Genomic DNA, 17,761 nt, shown 5'->3' on the forward strand with positions numbered 1-17,761 from the left:
CAAGTGTTCTCTGGTGTACATTGGAGCATGCGACGCGAACAAACCTATTGTAGAATGGCCCTAAAGAGAACAGTCCTTGTGACTGCAAGAGCGGGAAATATTGTTGATTATTGAAGAAACGACAAGAGAAAAAACGCACGTTTATCTGCCGATTTGCGCGTAGAGATAGAAATATATTGTATTATATACTGCACTGCCAATTTATGTCGTACATACAAGATGAGTGCAAAACTTAATAGTTTGATTAATCAAAAGGATCGAAAGCGACTATATGAATTTATACACGAAACATCGACCGAAGAGGTAAAGTAGCTTTATAATAATGATGAGGCGCGCCTTATCATTTTTGCTAGTCTTATATGTAGCAATGTCGAGTTTTCATCGATTCGTTTCAGCTTATGAAATTAATATCGAGCGAAATTTCAAGCGACCCAGTCACTTCTGTGGTATTAGACGAGGTCCTGCAGGCGTGCTCGGAATCGGAAAAATTATATTCGAAGAGACTTAAATTGGTAGAGTCTGTCTTGAAAACTTTAGGCAAAGCCAAAGTTTCAATTAGTTATGTAAACGATATTGTAACTCGAATAGTAGAAGATTTCCCAAACTATCCAAAATTGCATTTAATTAAACTAGTAGATTTCTGTCTTGCTAGTATTCGTAATAACGAAGATGAGTTTAGAAGGTATATAAAAGATTTACTTGCACATGCATTTTCTTAATGTATATATATATATATATATATATATATATATATATATATATATATATATGTATATATCTCTAATTATATGTGTATATGACAAATTCTGATTTCGTCAAATATTGTTTTTAGCTGGAAAGATTTGTTGCCTATTCTGTTGGAAGTATTGGAAGAAGAGAAATGTATTAATTATATGAATGGCGAAGTTTCTGGTTCTAAATATAAATCTATTATCGTTAACAATATATGCAACAGCGAATGGAATACAGAGATAATGCCTTCGTTGACAAAAATGTTCAGGTAAATATATTTATGATTTTTTTTCTTTCATTAAAATAAATGTAAATGTGCATGTGTAGTAATCAAATTTATAACTTTTCTATACTTAAGAGATATATGCTTACAAAAGGAGGATCGTACTACAGTAATTACAGTACTCTGTACAAGAATGCAGAATATACCTCTGGAGGAGGTACCTCCTTTTGTGCATCAATCATTAAGATTATGTACTAATCAAGACAGTAAATTTCTCTTGGAAGCTTTGCGAAGATATTTCGCACAATGTTTCTCTCAAGCTAATTCTGACAGCATTGATACTTTTGAGACTATAGGTAAGAAGATTTGGTGTATTTAATAATTTGAAATATATACATATAAAGCTTAAGGAGGAATTTAGTTATAATCTATAAAAATTAATTTGAAACACATTGCTTTTTTTATTTTAATCTTATTAATTTTAATTTTTAATTGCTGAATCACAGGTATGATAAATCCTAGGGAAGTCCAAGATATTGAAAGTACAGTATTATATCACATATATCAAGCGGCACAATTGAATCACCAGCTTATAAGAGATTATATTAAATATTTCAAAAGCGTAACTCATGTTCCTGAAGCTGTATTAGAACCTTTTATGCTTTCTGTATTACTCACAGTTGCTTCTATTGATGAAAATCAGGTCATCGATCAATACATCAATTTTTCTACATTTTAATACTTATGCTTTTGATATTGACGCGAACAAACTCAATATATACATTATAGATTTTTGAAATGCTACGAACAATCATTAATAAACGAAAGGAGAATGATGATAGACGGAAGAATAGCGCTTGGTTGAGAAATCTGATTCCCGATTCTTGTAGTATAATGACTGTAATGGGAAATGTCATCGACACAAGGTAAATATTTAGCATAAATATGTATTAATGATAATTTAACATTAAACTTTTTTTTTTCTTTTAATATGTAGTGACAGAGATCGCCATTTAGTACTGAAAGGGCTTGTGGATCTCGCATTTGTTCTTATGGCTCTGGAGAATAAGTCAAAAACTGGTGCGCATCCTTTATGGCAAGTTGGTATAAAGATACTTCAAAAAATCATGAGAAAACATCATGAAACGGTAGCGACTGTATTCCAAATGTTGCTCGATAAAATTATTGCAGGTGGACTGTATATTTCTCAATATACCGGTATAACTTAAATATTCTGTCACATTAAAATATAATATATTAGTTGCAATTTTTAAGAATTAACAGCCATTACTGATATACCGATTGTTTATAGATTGTTTAGCATACATGTGCCAAAAGTTAACAGTTCTTATGTTGGACCATCAAGATTCTCTGATAACTTTTCTCGATCAAATTACATTTATACCCGGAGAGGTTGCCATTTTCATCATTTCTGCAATATTTTCATTGATAAAAGTCTCAGTTACCATAAGAGAACATCTGATCATAACATTGAGGAAGACTCTCTACAGAAAGGGTGCAGCAAATCGGCAAATGGCAGTGAGTGGGATTTTAGAAATACTGAAGAATTTGAAGATGCACTCTTTAAACGGTCTCGCGATGAACTCGAGTCAATATATTAACAACACCTCTTCGTCGACTGGCACCAGTTCCGCATCCGTTCTCACGCAGGTTTTTATTAACTTACACATTTATTAATTTACTAATAATTATTAAATTATTAGTTTATTGATTGCTAAATTATTAATTTATTAATTATTATTACTGTAAAATATTTATACTTGCAGTAAATGCTTAAAATTACTCTATAAGATCCTTTGTTTTGCAGGTAACATTAGAAAGAGGCACTCAACAAGTAACGAAATCTTCTTACAATAGAAGTTTATATTATGACATATTGGGTATTTTGGGAAGATGTTTCACTCATGAATGGGAAGTTCGAGTACATTTATACAATGGTATGCAAAATGAAGGATTATTATGCATTTTTTGTTTCATATTATATATCTAATTATTAATTCTGTTGGATTGCTTAGGTTTATATGAAGCTGTATTGACAAATACTGAGATAGCAGAATATGTATTGGAAATGTTGCTGCCGCATTTTAAAATGTTCTTTGAAACGGATGAGAATGTTAGAGTACCAGTTAAATTGGAACTGTGTACAGTTGCACAAGGGGAGGAAATTATATTACAAGAACCTCTCGCGGAATTAATATTTATATTGCAAAAAATTTATATCAAGTCGGCTCTAGTAAAATCAAGCCTTGTAGATGAGCTGGCTGTGATTTTGGAATCTCTGTGCAGGCGAATGTCGCGACTTGATGTAGAAGATTTAAACTTGGTAAGTTTAATGGAGAGAAGATTGGATTTAATAAAATTTGAAATATTATTTATAATTATTTAATCTTCAACCATTTTCTTATTAGGATGATAAACTTGATTTAAGCAACTCTGGCATCAAGAACCAAGAAAAATTACAAAATGTTTTGTTAACGATCAAAATTTATGAAGCTCTCATATCATTTAGGATCGGCGCATGGTCTGTAAATTGCACAGATACCGCACAGAGTGTTAAAAGTCTATTCAAGGGATACATACGAGTAGTAGAATGTACCAAGGTAATAAAAGTATATATGACATGTAAAAAAAAAAGGAATAAAAGTGTAGTATACATTTTGAGTTGAATGTAAAATTTATTTTTGCCCTCGTAGCGCGTATCAAAGATTAATAAAAAAGGAGACGGAAGAAATAAAAAATCACAAAATGATACGAATAATATAATCGCAAAGAAAACTGGACGATCGAGGAACATAAAACTATTACCTAGCATCTTGGATCTGTCTTCAGTGTACAAAAGTCTATCGCTCTTCTATTTGTAAGTATCTTTCGATTATACATATAATTGATAAATACCAATTATAATTTTACCACGATAGAAAATCTGTTCCTTGGGCAACTGTGGACCAAGTAGCTATATTGGTAGAATATGATGATTTCTACCATTACATTTTACAAACACTGCTGCAAATCTTACAAAATGTTAAACACTTGACAGAATATAATTTACGAAAACACAAAGAACAACACATAAAGATTTACTTTGACATTGGAAAGTAAGAAACTTTTGTAAATATATGTGAGATATTCATGTTTTTGCGAATCCTAAATTCTTTTTTTAATATATAGATTATTGTATGATTATATTGTATCGGATTTAAAGAAAATGCTCGATACAAACGAACAAGGCACTATATTGGCATTGGAATGTTTTAAAGAACTATGTTGTTTAATTTGCACGTGCTTCACTTCTGAATTGCCAAAGTTTCTCAATATTATTATTCGTAAGTATCCAAAGTATCTCTAAAAAGGAGCATTTTCTCACGCGCGCGCATGTGTATGTGTGTGTGTGTATATATATGTATATATGTATGTATGTATATGTAATTCTTTCTTCTTTTTTCTGTTTTTCTTTTTTTATAGCTATTAGACTAACTCAGTCCGAAGATCTTAATGCGCAATTAGAGAGCATGATTGCTACTTTAAGAGTGAGTTTTCAGACATTCTTTAGCAAAAAGGATGAGCACGAGGAGAATTCCAAAAAGATATTTGGTATATTGTTGGACATTATGTATAAATTGACCCAAGAGATCAATTTTCACGAGACAAATGCTGATAAAGTTAATATTTTTTCTGTAATCAATAATCACTAAATTAGAAATGAATAGGATATAAAATATTATCTGTTCTATAAGGTATTCGATTCGATGATGAGATTTACACAATTTGAAGATATGGATCCTCAAGCTTCTTTAACTATTTTTCAAATTCTGTTATACATAGAAGAGCGTAATAAAGAATATAGCGAATTATTAATTGATATTTCTCTTGCATTGTGCGAGAAAGTGGGTAAAATCGATCAGGTATATACATATGATTAGTATGCAATATATAAGGCGATTTTTGGCGTCCTTCTGGTATAACAACCAATGTGTACCAGAGTGTCTTACACATCGATAAAACATACGTACGTATATATGTTTTATCAATGTGTAAGACATTCTGGTACACATTGGTTGCTATACCAAAAGCACGCCAAAAATCGTCTATAATATTCTATCTGTAATGAGCATCTTATTGGTCTTATACACGAAGGAATATAAAGATTTCTTCTTGAATATTGTTTATTTGTAGGCTGAACTATCGGAAAATAATAAATTGAAGATTATTCACGAAGATACAACAGTACAGCTTTACAATTTGGTAAACAGTTCAGTAAAAGAAAAATTAGACAATGTATCTTGGTTACTGATGCGGCTGAAGGCTGAACAAAATATAGCCTGTCCGCCCGGTGAAGATCTCGAAGCACGTATGTGTGTTTAACTTTTGGTTTGATTTATCACTTAATTTAATATTATTTGATATATTTATTTGATATTCTTTGACATGTAATAATATAAAAATCCCCTCAAATATACAGATCAAGAAAAGCTGAAAACACAAGAACGTAGTTTATGTAGACAATTGTCGCACATTATACAAATACTTTATACGTTAGCCAATGTCGCTATTAAACCAGGACCATCCACAGACTTTATGTTCAAAAACTTGCAGGTTTTGTACAACATACTTAGTAATCTGACAAAATATTTCTATGGAAAATCTAGTAAGCAAAACGCAGCATTTCAATCGGTCAAGTAAGATTCTTACAAATGAAGCTTCAGGCTTATTATTATAAATAGCGAGTTTTATATATCCAATTTTGTTTAATTTTTTATGCGATTTCAGATTTATTCAAGTAATTCAATCGGCCGGGAAACCATTAAAATCTGCATTTTATAATTTAATAACACATACCGAGGTATTTATCTGTAAAATATAATTTTATCTCATTATATGAAAATTATATATATTTCTTGTATACGTAGGAAACTCAAAATGCATCAAAGTCAAAAGCTGATTCACATGTGCAAAGAAACAAGATTTTGAAAGAGACCAAGATTATACCCTGTGTGATATACGAAATTGAACAATTTCATAAAGAAATTTTATCACTTGACAAAAAGACTGGCGTAAGTATTGTATTTAAGAAATTAATGTGAGCATAGTGAGATCTAGATCTAGAGAATCTATATTAATAAAAGCAAGTGTGCAATACATACATCAATTTATAATTTATAATTGATTACAGGTGCCACTTGAGACTTACGTAAAGCATAGCGTAACGCGAGATTTTCGTATAAAGAACACGCAGTTGACAGAAGCTCTGGAAAAGATGAATATAAGCATGGTAAGAATTTAAAAAAACTTAATATTATTTAAGGTCCTGTTATTAAGTTTTATGTTTTTCAAATAGCTGGATACACAAAATTCTCGTCGTAGTCAAAATTCATATAATGCCGATATAAATAATGTGTCTATGGAATCATCCGCAGAATCGCAATCTTCAAAACAATCTAGGATGAATACTGTATCTACGGAAGCCTCTACAAAATCACCGCCTTCAAAACGATCTAGAAGGTTATAAAAATTCTAAAGCAATAAGTGTTAAGATTAAGAGTGTGTCTTATGCATCAAGTTATTTTGGAATTATATAAAATTACATTCTTTTGATATTATTACCTTTTTTTTTTTAATGCAGGTCTTCAGTTACACATCAGCCATTAATATAAACAAATTAGCATATTTAGTAAGTATAAACACTTGTTATTATATATTATACATAATGTTTCATTTATGAAGTATGATAACATGTTAATTATCACATTAATTGTAGAATTATGGTCGGCTCATTTATATCCACTTCTCTTTGAAGAGTAATGTTCCTCTTTCGTAAGAAATTTGCCGCTTAAAACCGTTTTGAGGATTATGCGACAAAATCCAGAGGTCGATTAAATCCACCTTTCCTGTTCATATATTGCCTATATTTTCTTTTCAAAATAACATGAACAGCACCTACATCATTTCCATCCACTTTTTTGCCTTTAGTACTGTCAAAGTCGCAAAATCCCATTATTCTCATCATTTCTTGTTCTTCCGGAGTCTTGCCTTGAAGGTCCGCTTCTACAACATAATTATATAGTGTCGTGATAAATATGTAAATTTGTCTTGACAAGTTCATAAGCCTATTTAGATTTATTTAATTCAAACAGCACAACAAGATACTATTTTTCAAACGTAGGCTTGTTAAATGTATCTAACCTGTGATAACGGGTCGTTCATTTGTCGATTTTGGTTTCGATCTGTGTTTTGATCTATCACGTTCTCTCGATCTGGATCTAGTGTATGATCTTCTGTGTCTGTCTCGTTCACGTTCTCGTTCCCTATCTCTGTCCCTCGACTTTACTCTGTCTCGTTCTACAGACCTACAAGTAATTGGAAAATTAATTTCTTTTACGAACTATATACATTTTCTTTGTTTTAAGTGTTTTAAGACTACCTTCGTCTTCTCTCTCGCGACCGTCTTCTTCGTCGATCTCTGTCACGATCTCGTTCTCGGGATCGATCCCTTCGTCTTCCTGGCGACGGTGTGCGGCTTCGTCCCATGCTATTTAATTTTTAAAATTTTTTAACTGAATGAAATAAAACTTGAAATTAATTAAGGTATATAAGAATAGAGATAAGGATAATTAACAATGGTATTTTTCAAGGTGCATTTCTTGGAATAAACAATATTTAAAAAAATTGATTTTATAAACCGAAGAGGTTATATTATTAATCTCGTTGCAAACATTCATATTATAGATTCAAAAACTACGTATTTGCAAAGTATAAATGAGACTCAAACTATGAATTTAAAAAGTTACATTTCTGTGAATAGAATAATTATATTTACCTTTTGCCGTTCTTAGTTTCATTTAATTTGGCCGAATAAAGTCCTTGTTTGAACTTTCCATCTTTTACCTGTCAAATTTATTCTCTCCAGATGGCACTGTAATCATCACAGGCATGGACGTGAGAGATATCTGGACGGACACTGAACTAAATATAACTATATATAACTGGAATGGGAACTGCGATTGGCCGCATTTAGCGCAGCAAACCAATCAGCGAGGCGATATTTTCTATGCCACTGTTGACATTGCCCGCTGATTGGTTTGCTGCTCGCTGCTTGACGCGTCTGTACCAGGTTTTAGGGTGGTACTCTATGATCATACATAAGGAGTCTTATGATACATACGTATATACGTATACTTGCTTTCATTTGATCGATTTTACATATAATGATTTTACGTATAATAACTGACATCAACTGACACTTGTCGAAACAGATTGTAAATTTAATTTGGCATTTTCAATTTTGCTCTTCAGAGCTTCCAAGGAAATCCAAGTATGTATTTTTGTAAACGTCGTGTATAATTGAATTGATTTTGAAAAAAATTTCCGACGTATGACATATTGAAAAAGAGAGAAATTTATCGTAAAATTTGATTCAAGGATAAAGCACATTATTGAATCTTTCTCTATTACATGTATCAGCATATGTATAAAGCATATTGATTTGTTTGAATAATATTTTACGCACGGTGTATAAATCAAGTTATTATTTTCCCTTTGAAAATGATTCAATTTGTTAATGTTGTTTCAAATTGTTTACTGTCAGAGAAATAAAGAGAATATGGCTACTGTACCATTAATGTTGATCGAAGAAGATGTTGAACGAGGTGGCAAGGAACAATCTGAACCTGAAATACAAAGTGATTTTGCATACAGGAATAACGTACACAATGCAGATATCAATATACGAATGGGTAATTGTATGCAATGTTATATAAATTTAAAATTAACATATAAAATAGCATATATAGTGACATTATTATATTGATATTATAGTGATATGTTTCTTTTGATATTATAATTATTTATAAATCTAGAATATTGCATATTATCCAATATCCACTAATTGTGAAATAACATTATGACTCGTGTAGGCTTTTTACGGAAGGTTTATGGTTTATTAAGCATTCAGCTCTTGATGACAGTTGTGGTGGCTTCGGTATTTGTAATGAGCTCAACTGTAAAATTATACGTACAAGATAAGTAAGACACTTTCTTTAAATATTTATTTTAATTTTATATATATATATATATATATATTTATTTATACATACATATATATATGAGCATTAATCTGCTCATTTATTATTTAGCCCATGGACTATAGGTTTAGCATTTTTCTTGACAATGGGAATTTTAATTGGTCTGCTGGTAAAGAGAAGAGATCATCCTGCTAACTTAATTCTTTTATGTGCATTTGTAAGTATAAGGAAAGACTAATTATTGTTTACCTTGCTATATAAATTATTGTTTACTTTGTTATATATGGCATTTATAAAATTTTGTCTTGGACATTGCAGACATTGGCACAGGCATATACTGTGGGAGTTGTAGTATCTATGTACGATACCACAATAGTCTTGGAAGCTCTCTTTATAACACTGACAGTTTTACTCGGTTTGACAGCTTATACTTTCCAAACTAAACGAGACTTCTCATTTCTCGGATTCGGGTTAGTATATTTTTTTATTGTTATTTTATTTCTGATTTCACAGTTCCACTTATCCCTTTATTTTTTTATTTTACAGATTATTCATTGGGCTTTGGTGCCTTTTGATTGGTGGCTTAATACAAATATTTGTTCACAGCACTGCACTGGAGTTAGGTATCAGTATCGGAGGTGCATTATTGTTCTGCCTGTTTATAGTTTTCGACACGCAAGCAATAATGCAGTCTCTTTCGCCTGAAGAATATATCTTGGCGACGATTAATATTTACTTAGATATCATTAATTTATTCCTACATATTTTGCGAGCGCTTGCGATTTCGAAGCAATAAGATGGAAAAGAGAAAAAGTATCACGCATTACTGTTTATAGAGGACTATTTTGTGAAAAGCACAATCTATAAATAATAATAAATTTTATTTTATGACAATACGCGCGCGGGGGTGGTAGAGTTCTCTCTACTCTTCAATATAAACATTTATATTTTTATCTAAGCATGTATTTCTAGTTCCTGTGTGTAACGTATAAGAAGCATTTTAGTATAAAATATAAGGGTTTTTCTGCAAAACTTACAAATTTTGTTTTTTGACATTTTATTGTTGTACATAGGAGAATAAATCAAAATTTATGACGTTTCCATCGCTGCTGTTTCTTCTGTATATTTGCCTTTATCCTTGCCTAATGCAGCCAGTCTACCCTTACTTCGCCTATCGATAATCTTCTTACGGTCCTTATCCATTTTTAATTTTACAATAACTGTCTGAAAAAATTAAACAATAATTGTTTCTGCATGTGGAAAAGTAAATTTACAAAATTAAAGAAAACGATTTATGCTATCAGTGCCAATTTTCTGCATTGATTAGATGAAGCAAAACTTATCGACAAATATACAGGAAAACCCTGCACAAAGTTCCCAAGTCGAGCTATTTATCTAATCCTATGTGAATGGATTTGGTTTAATTCATCATGTACAAAGTATGAAGAAATATAGATCTATTCAATATATACATATTTATTAATTATACCATAATTGTACTTACTTTGGAAGGATCAATGCCGACATATACATTTGCGCTGTTTGCCTTCTCGCGCTGAATTCGCTCAATGTATATGACAAACTTTTTCCTGTAAACTTGGACAACTTTTCCTACTTGTTGACCCTTGTAGTGGCCACGTACAACCTTTAAGATACATGTCATATAAATAACTATTTTTTTCCTATTTTTTATATATTTAAAATATTTGCACACAAGGTCCCAGATCTTTTAATTATAAAAATTCAGCAACCTTCTTTTATTTACATTGTTTTGGTAGATTAATGCGCTAAATTATAGTCACTTGATAAATGTTGGATAATTTGAGTAACACCTATATTCACAAGCCAAGGTTTAATGCATATGTATTAATATTGCAATATACATAATATACATTGTTTAATGCACATGTACATAATGATACTTTATACAAAGAGAGTATCAACATTTTGACAAATAATGTTATTATTGTAAATAGAATGAGAGGATAAAGGAGAAAGGAGGAAAAGAGTGGGTTAAATTTTAAAGTTACAATGGACTTACCTGCACTTCGTCATCCTTCCGAATCGGCATTGAGCGCACATTATACTTTTGTCGTAATTCTTTGGACAACGGAGCAGACATAAGTCGTCGTCTGATGTGAGAAGGCGCAGTGAAATGCCTCTTTCTATTCTTCCTGCGCGAGGAAGACACTAATCGATTGTATTTCATCCTCGTAGATCCTGCAACATACATCATTATCATTGTAACAATCTCGAATATCACCGAGATACACAAGTTCGGCATAAAATTAATCGACGAAGGAATAAAACGAAACGAGTGTAACAATAAGAAAATATCACAGGTTATGATGAGCACGACGAGCACCGCACATACAAAGTGAAAGATACCTTTGCGATTTTTGATATACGCGAAAAATATGTTAATAACGATTTTACGGTTTCGCGTTCACATGAAATGATAATCAATATCCTATTATTTCAGTCTGATGCTACGCGATTAACATTCTCTTCACTCACCGATGATGATTCAATGCCGTGAAGTTAACCGGAAAGAAGATGCGGGAAAACGTCACGATGTGTCTAAAGCCCGTAGAGCCACTATAGGTTGCGAGTTGGTTGTGATTGGAATTGACCAATCAGAGTAGCCGGCCAGTAAATTGCTTTGCTCTGATTGGTCGATCCTAACCATTGGTCAACCGAGCTCGCTTAAGGGCGCATTCACACCGGAAGCGTCCTGTTTGACCACGTTGCGATTGACCACAGCCAATTATATCGACCTGTGCCTGTAACCAGCAACGATTAACCAATCAGAGAGTCCTATTTTGAATTGGCCAATTGGTGACGTAGTCAATCAGATCCCATCCATTCACACTTTGATAGAAAAGTAGAAGCCAAGGTAAATGCGTTCTCATACTTACAATATTACGAATTAATCCTATAAAGCGGGATATTCAATCGAGATATTTCAATTTATTTGACAAGATTTTACGTTATTTTTTTCCCTACAAAAAAAGTTCCGTTTACATTAACATTGAAAATTATACGATATATCCTATATAATGCATGAGGAGTTAAAATATTTAGACTTCTAGTACTTTCCATCTTAAAAGATATACAAATATGGTATTTTATACATTTTCTGCTTTCCTCTAATTCTTAATTTCGGAAAATTAATAATATATCTAAAAAATCAATTGGCACAAAACTTCTTAATCTAAAATATTTCTAATCCCAATGTCCAATAAGTGTGCACGAGAAAGTTGTTGAAATTTATATATTTTTAATATAAACTCTTACAAATAAATTAACATGATAGATAATTTAAATTCTTCCATATTGTCGCTAATAAGAAAAAGTATTAATAATATTAATAAAATTGTTTAATAATCATTATGACATAGGAATAAGATATAATTGTTTCACGAAATCAATCTTCTCGTTGCAAAAGATATACACAGTATTTATTGTAGAAAGAGAAAGAGAAATCTGCCTCTTAATCGATCACTGTAACACGATGGTATTTATACTAGATTACAGTTTCTTAATATAAGCGATCAGAATTCTATATACATGAAACTCCTCGAATATAAAAGAAGAAGAATGTCTCATTTCTGCCGTGTATTTTCCATTAGCTATATATTCTTGTACTAAAATTTACTTATAATCTCGATATTTCTTGTTGAAAAAGAATTAATTTTCAACATAATCAAGAAATTTGAAAGAAAATACCCGACGTCGAGACATACCATATTGCAAAACTGATACGTCGTAGAACAGCATAATTTATCTACAGCTTGCATTAGCCACGCATGCTCGTTTTAAATATGCATTACAAGAGAGATTCCTTAAAATGTCGTCAGGCTACAATCATGCAAACCTACAATGTATATATATTTGGTGTTATCCTTTGATTTTTAGCATTTAGTGTAATGTAAAATCTCAGATTACTTTGTTCCTTATAATCAGGATAATTATTTGTTCTCGTAACAGAGAATATCGTATTTAAAATATAAAACTTTTTTACAAATTTTTAATTTTATTGTGAACGAATATATATATATATGTGTGTGTGTGTGTGTGTGTGTGTGTATATATATATATATATATATATATATATATATATATAATTTTCAAGAAATAGTATATTTTATATAAAGATATAAAATATTTATAGTATACTGTAATTTTTCAAATACCATAATTTTAAATAACACGCATTAACACAATATACAATTTGTACAATATAATTTTAATATATGTATATGGGGGAGGGGGAGGGAGGGAGAGAGAATATAGTGAAATATAGTGAAACTTTAAGGAACAAAGTAATACAAGTTTATAGATATTTACTAAAATATTCGTCTGAAGTAGAATACTCGCGTTACTATTATAAACTTCTTTTTTTATAAATAACAACTATAATCGAACATGGTGACTACAGCTTAAAATTACTACATGAATTTATACCATGTATATATATATAATTCAACGATTCTGTAGAGGTAATACCTTAAAATCATTATCGGTTAAAACAAATTCGACAGTTTGTATTGCCATATACTGCGCTCTCTTTACTGCTATTATATAATCACATGTAAAACAAATGTTAGAAATTCTGATACATTCCAACAGCACAATCGAATCGAATTGAATTGATAGCGAATATAAGGAAATATATATATAATCCCATCTTTTTTTTAAATATAGAAAATATACATTCCACATACTTGTGGATTGTACATAACTGTAAAATTATTACAAATTCTCTATAAACGTACATACATAACTTTATTAGTCTTTTTCCTTAAAGTTATCATCGATTAACTGACAGTTATAACTTTTATACGTTGTATGATACATACAAAACGTATACTTTTAATATACCCAGTGGAGTGTGTCTTTCATATTACAATAAGACTCCAAGATCAGGTATGGGCGGATTAATTTAAGTATATCAATATGTATATCGCTATACCGTGTGGTATATAAATTATATGTACATAACAATCTATACAGATACACACACACACACACACACACACACACACACACACACACACACACACACACACACACACACACACACACACATGTATATATATAGAGGATAAAATATTGCTAGTATCAAATGATTGTGTAAACTGGCTTTCGTAACGATAATTTACAAAATATTCTTCGTTTTGGAAGTTTCGTATTATTGCAAAAAATCGACGCTTAATTTGGTAATTTTGCAATTTAATAGTACTTTATTCAAGTTACGCGATGAGCAATATTACTATTACTAAATTTCATTCAAAAATTATAAACAACAAAATTATACATAAACTGTAAAAATTTTTGAAATATTTAGACATTATCATCGTTGTTCTCATAGTGACTCAATTTTACATGCACAGGAAGTTTTGCGAGGAAACTGACAAACTTTTGTAAAAATGTATTTTAGAGTTCTAAGCAAAAAAAAGTTCATACACACACACACACACACACACACACACACACACACGCACGCACGCACGCACGCACGCACGCACGCACGCACGCACGCACGCACGCACGCACGCACGCACGCACACGCACACACGCACGCACACATACATACATACATATAGATCAATTCAATTCAGTTATCAAGATAAGAGATAGTTGGTGTCGGAAATGCTGATCCTTTATCATGGTTTGCTTGATTTCGTAATTTATCATCTTTGAACTTCTTTCTGTGAACTTGTTTGAAGTCTCGTGTATACATTAATGGTAAACTAGAAACTCGTCAATAGTTGGATATAGACAATATTTATTAATTTAAAAAACGATCATTATATACATGAGATTTTAAATAACCTCATAAAAAAAAGTCCAGAGGTGACAAGTCGGGAGATCGAGCCATAATACAATACAAGCTCATTATTACTGACAAAAATTAAGTTCTTTATATCTCGGTAACTAAATCATTTGATTTATAATATGTATGAACTTTTTTACATAGAATGAACTCTAGAATATAAAAACTAGAAGTTTGTCGGTTTCCTTGCAGAAATATTATATATATATATATATATATATATATATATATATATTTACACACACCCACACACCCACACACATACGTATATATAAAAATAATATAGCCGCATTTAAATAGAAATTATTCAGTTCCAGAACACGTTTTATCGCGATATTATATACATATACGATTAATTATAATGATAATCGATATGCAAAAACGCACTAAAACTATTCAATTTCGTAGTGACGTTTAGTCATATTAAAATCACACGCACGCATGCGTATATATATAAAATTTTGTACAAGTTTTCTTGTTTATTTCAAAAACCTTCAGCTTCAGCCCTCGCTTACGGAAGACAATGAACTACGCGTAGATTCGGTCGTATGATGAGTTAAATCGGGAAGATCGACCGGCAAGCATAACGGTATCGCACTAGGACCATAAATCGTCTCCTGCTCCTCCAATTGCAATGCAAACTGTTCTTCAAGTTTCTGTAATGTGAGAAAGAGACATTAGAGAAGGGATTTTTGTATACATTGGATAATAGGGTGTAAGTCTTTTCTTGTGTGTCATTTAATTAGCAATATGTATGATAGTGTTTATAAATTTCTAAAAGAGAATAAATGTGCAGAAACAAAAATCGAGTATCTATATTTACAGAATCGCTGCAGACACGTGTGAAGCATGATCCAACGATGTTTTACAACAATATTATGGACTAACCTTGTGGCTTAACACTTTGTACACAGCTTTGAAATCCGAAACTTGTGGAATCTCTTTTTAATTTTTTATTAGGATTTTTCTATAGGATCACATATATGTATATTATTCAAGAGGACTGTAATACAAAAAAATAAATTGTATATGCTATTAAACAATCATAGTTATGGGACCCCCATCAAGAAAACATCTCGGCTCATTACACCTTATTTCGCTAATTCTAATACGTAACCACACTTACCCTGTTATTTCTATATTTTAACCATTTAAGCTTATAATGAAGCATAACATCATTTACGATATGTGTGATTAAATCGAAATACATGGACGAAGTTACAATGTTGTAGAGACTGTAATTCTAAAAATATACATACACACTATGGGTTGTATTTTTTTTTTGTTATTTCTATTTTCGTGAATATTCTAACATGTTAATAATTTTAATCAAATTTGTATGTTTTTAATACATATTGCATAGAAATTTATTAATAATGCATTTCCTTCCTTTCTTTCTTTAAGCACACTTTTATCAACAGATTTTTTATCAATCAATTACAAATGGATAAAATATTGCATAGTTGAATGAAAATGAAAGAAATATAGAAAGAGAAAACAAAAGCACACAAACTAACACACAAACAATCATGTACTCAAATTTTGTATACGTAGATCTTGAGAAATTAAGATCTTTATTCGACTTGTTTTATATATTTCAGGAAATTAAGACCTTATCTAAATGATTGTGCGTACTTTTTCCTACTTTTAAAATCATAATTCACATTCAAAAAGAATAAATTAATCTGCCGTATTATATAATGCGATTTCAGCCGATATATGTGTCCCATAAGCTTTTATTCACAAAAACTATAACTTATCTTTCAAGTATATTAATAACTTTTTGTATATATAATTGCATATATATGTAAAAGATATGTACGTATGCTACATTTGATTTGTATGTCCTCCCACCGATCGATATAAATATGTAATGGACCCAAATTTGTGGCATTATTATTATTAAAGGCACCAATGAGTAAAGCAAAGATTATTTTTCCACGATTATTCAGGAGAAAGTATATATTATATAAACATGTAAATCTGATAAATGTTTGAAAGAAAGCTACTCAAGAATGAAATTGTGACACATTTCGAAATGTAGATGATTTGCAAACTATGTTTCCTTGCTAATACGAATTTTTTAATTTTAGATCAAGGATATATATATATATATATGCACTGATGCGTTAAATGCATGCATACAACACATGGAAATAAGCTTGCCATTCACAGAAGCTGGGAAGATTTATATATGCGCGTACAACTTAAAAAATGTTACTCTATGTCTTTGAGAAGACACAAAGAGAAAAAACATTAAAAATTATAAACGCATATATAACGTGCATATTTATATATCTGCGTAAAATGTTTCGTCCGTATGACACACGATATGACACGTATTATTAAGAGGATGATTTAGAACGGATACTACGAAAAGGTGGTACTAGGTCCGATCTAGAGTGACTTCGTGAGAGCGTGCCATTCGACGCAAAGGTACCCGCATCAGAAGCACTAATTTTTAGCGACACTCTTGGTATAGTGAAAGACGGAGAGGTAGGAGTGGAGCGCGGTAAGCGTGGAGATCTCTTCCAAGTGTCGGAAATTACGGTTTTAGAATAGTCGAAAAAGGGAAAAGAGAGACCACTAAGAAGACCAGAAGAAGGCAAATAGTCTTGGTAGAGCTTTTCCAATGCTTCCATTTCAGCCGCCAGATCAGCTTCTATCTTCTATAACAGGTATATCAATACTTATTTCAGACTTATAGTGTTCGATACTTTACTGCAAATTTAAAATACTTTAACTGCAAATTCTATATCGTACATTTCCTTTCGCCCCCCCCCCCCGCCCTCCCTCTAGATTTTCTCTAATTGTTTTTAATTATTTACAGCGACTTTTATTTTATTAATGATTAGAGTCATGCAGATTAAGAGCTCCGCGCAAAGTGACGCAAGCTAGATGCAGAAGCGGACGTGTTTATTACAAGAA

The 17,761-nt window shown here is 31.2% G+C and overlaps 5 protein-coding genes and 1 long non-coding RNA gene across 24 annotated transcripts in view; 3 read left to right on the plus strand and 3 right to left on the minus strand.

Moving 5' to 3' along the window:
- Fanci (Fanconi anemia complementation group I) lies at nucleotides 1-8,286 on the plus strand. 5 transcript variants are annotated; one of them, XM_083085206.1, is made up of 24 exons: nucleotides 2-303; nucleotides 396-682; nucleotides 833-1,000; nucleotides 1,091-1,311; nucleotides 1,462-1,658; nucleotides 1,745-1,881; nucleotides 1,953-2,173; nucleotides 2,268-2,626; nucleotides 2,784-2,913; nucleotides 2,992-3,299; nucleotides 3,385-3,576; nucleotides 3,670-3,833; nucleotides 3,895-4,071; nucleotides 4,145-4,299; nucleotides 4,439-4,635; nucleotides 4,711-4,878; nucleotides 5,150-5,324; nucleotides 5,436-5,652; nucleotides 5,744-5,816; nucleotides 5,884-6,027; nucleotides 6,147-6,245; nucleotides 6,312-6,475; nucleotides 6,597-6,644; nucleotides 7,881-8,286. In XM_083085206.1, the coding sequence occupies exons 1-23, from the start codon at nucleotides 220-222 to the stop codon at nucleotides 6,625-6,627; spliced, it is 4,068 nt and encodes a 1,355-aa protein (XP_082941332.1). In that variant the 5' UTR covers nucleotides 2-219; the 3' UTR covers nucleotides 6,628-6,644; nucleotides 7,881-8,286. The 5 variants fall into 5 exon arrangements, with proteins under 5 accessions (XP_082941335.1, XP_082941332.1, XP_082941334.1 ...); XM_083085208.1 differs by having other exon boundaries at nucleotides 1,953-2,146; XM_083085207.1 differs by lacking the exon at nucleotides 7,881-8,286 and adding an exon at nucleotides 6,732-6,868.
- Nucleotides 6,268-7,933, minus strand: Ytr (U4/U6.U5 small nuclear ribonucleoprotein 27 kDa protein yantar). 2 transcript variants are annotated; one of them, XM_083085212.1, is made up of 5 exons: nucleotides 7,791-7,933; nucleotides 7,395-7,502; nucleotides 7,157-7,320; nucleotides 6,578-7,018; nucleotides 6,268-6,468 (listed from the first exon to the last, which is right to left on the minus strand). In XM_083085212.1, exons 2-4 carry the CDS (start codon nucleotides 7,499-7,501, stop codon nucleotides 6,822-6,824), a joined length of 468 nt encoding a protein of 155 aa, XP_082941338.1. In that variant the 5' UTR covers nucleotide 7,502; nucleotides 7,791-7,933; the 3' UTR covers nucleotides 6,268-6,468; nucleotides 6,578-6,821. The 2 variants fall into 2 exon arrangements, with proteins under 2 accessions (XP_082941338.1, XP_082941339.1); XM_083085213.1 differs by having other exon boundaries at nucleotides 7,395-7,527; nucleotides 7,791-7,894.
- LOC145963361 (protein lifeguard 4-like) lies at nucleotides 8,133-10,095 on the plus strand. Its single transcript, XM_083085211.1, has 6 exons — nucleotides 8,133-8,285; nucleotides 8,559-8,706; nucleotides 8,887-8,995; nucleotides 9,106-9,211; nucleotides 9,313-9,464; nucleotides 9,541-10,095. The coding sequence occupies exons 2-6, from the start codon at nucleotides 8,574-8,576 to the stop codon at nucleotides 9,788-9,790; spliced, it is 750 nt and encodes a 249-aa protein (XP_082941337.1). The 5' UTR covers nucleotides 8,133-8,285; nucleotides 8,559-8,573; the 3' UTR covers nucleotides 9,791-10,095.
- On the minus strand, nucleotides 10,035-11,617 carry Rpl26 (ribosomal protein L26). Of its 2 annotated transcripts, none has more exons than XM_083085214.1 (4): nucleotides 11,512-11,617; nucleotides 11,036-11,214; nucleotides 10,499-10,639; nucleotides 10,035-10,218 (listed from the first exon to the last, which is right to left on the minus strand). In XM_083085214.1, exons 2-4 carry the CDS (start codon nucleotides 11,201-11,203, stop codon nucleotides 10,084-10,086), a joined length of 444 nt encoding a protein of 147 aa, XP_082941340.1. In that variant the 5' UTR covers nucleotides 11,204-11,214; nucleotides 11,512-11,617; the 3' UTR covers nucleotides 10,035-10,083. The 2 variants fall into 2 exon arrangements, with proteins under 2 accessions (XP_082941340.1, XP_082941341.1); XM_083085215.1 differs by having other exon boundaries at nucleotides 11,383-11,522.
- LOC145963365 (uncharacterized) lies at nucleotides 11,040-16,774 on the plus strand. 4 transcript variants are annotated; one of them, XR_014436147.1, is made up of 3 exons: nucleotides 11,040-11,890; nucleotides 15,332-15,548; nucleotides 15,659-16,774. It is a non-coding gene; the product is annotated as an uncharacterized LOC145963365 (long non-coding RNA). The 4 variants fall into 4 exon arrangements; XR_014436146.1 differs by lacking the exon at nucleotides 11,040-11,890 and adding an exon at nucleotides 13,274-13,496; XR_014436145.1 differs by lacking the exon at nucleotides 11,040-11,890 and adding an exon at nucleotides 13,527-13,923.
- Slik (Sterile20-like kinase) overlaps nucleotides 12,434-17,761 on the minus strand; it is a 16,130-nt gene continuing 10,802 nt past the window's right edge. For 5 of the 10 annotated variants that reach the window (XM_083085197.1, XM_083085199.1, XM_083085200.1 and 2 more), the window contains one exon: nucleotides 16,552-17,502. In XM_083085197.1, the coding sequence (XP_082941323.1) occupies nucleotides 17,179-17,502 (324 nt within the window). In that variant the 3' untranslated portion in view covers nucleotides 16,552-17,178. Of the gene's footprint in view, nucleotides 15,490-15,656; nucleotides 15,801-16,551; nucleotides 17,503-17,761 lie in introns of those variants that run through there. The other 5 variants (XM_083085204.1, XM_083085203.1, XR_014436142.1 and 2 more) reach the window with 5 other exon arrangements.

Source organism: Camponotus vicinus, unplaced genomic scaffold (genome assembly GCF_025532165.1).
Source record: "Camponotus vicinus isolate PSW18456_S1 unplaced genomic scaffold, iyCamVici1.0 SCAF_12, whole genome shotgun sequence".
NCBI classification, from domain to species: domain Eukaryota; kingdom Metazoa; phylum Arthropoda; class Insecta; order Hymenoptera; family Formicidae; genus Camponotus; species Camponotus vicinus.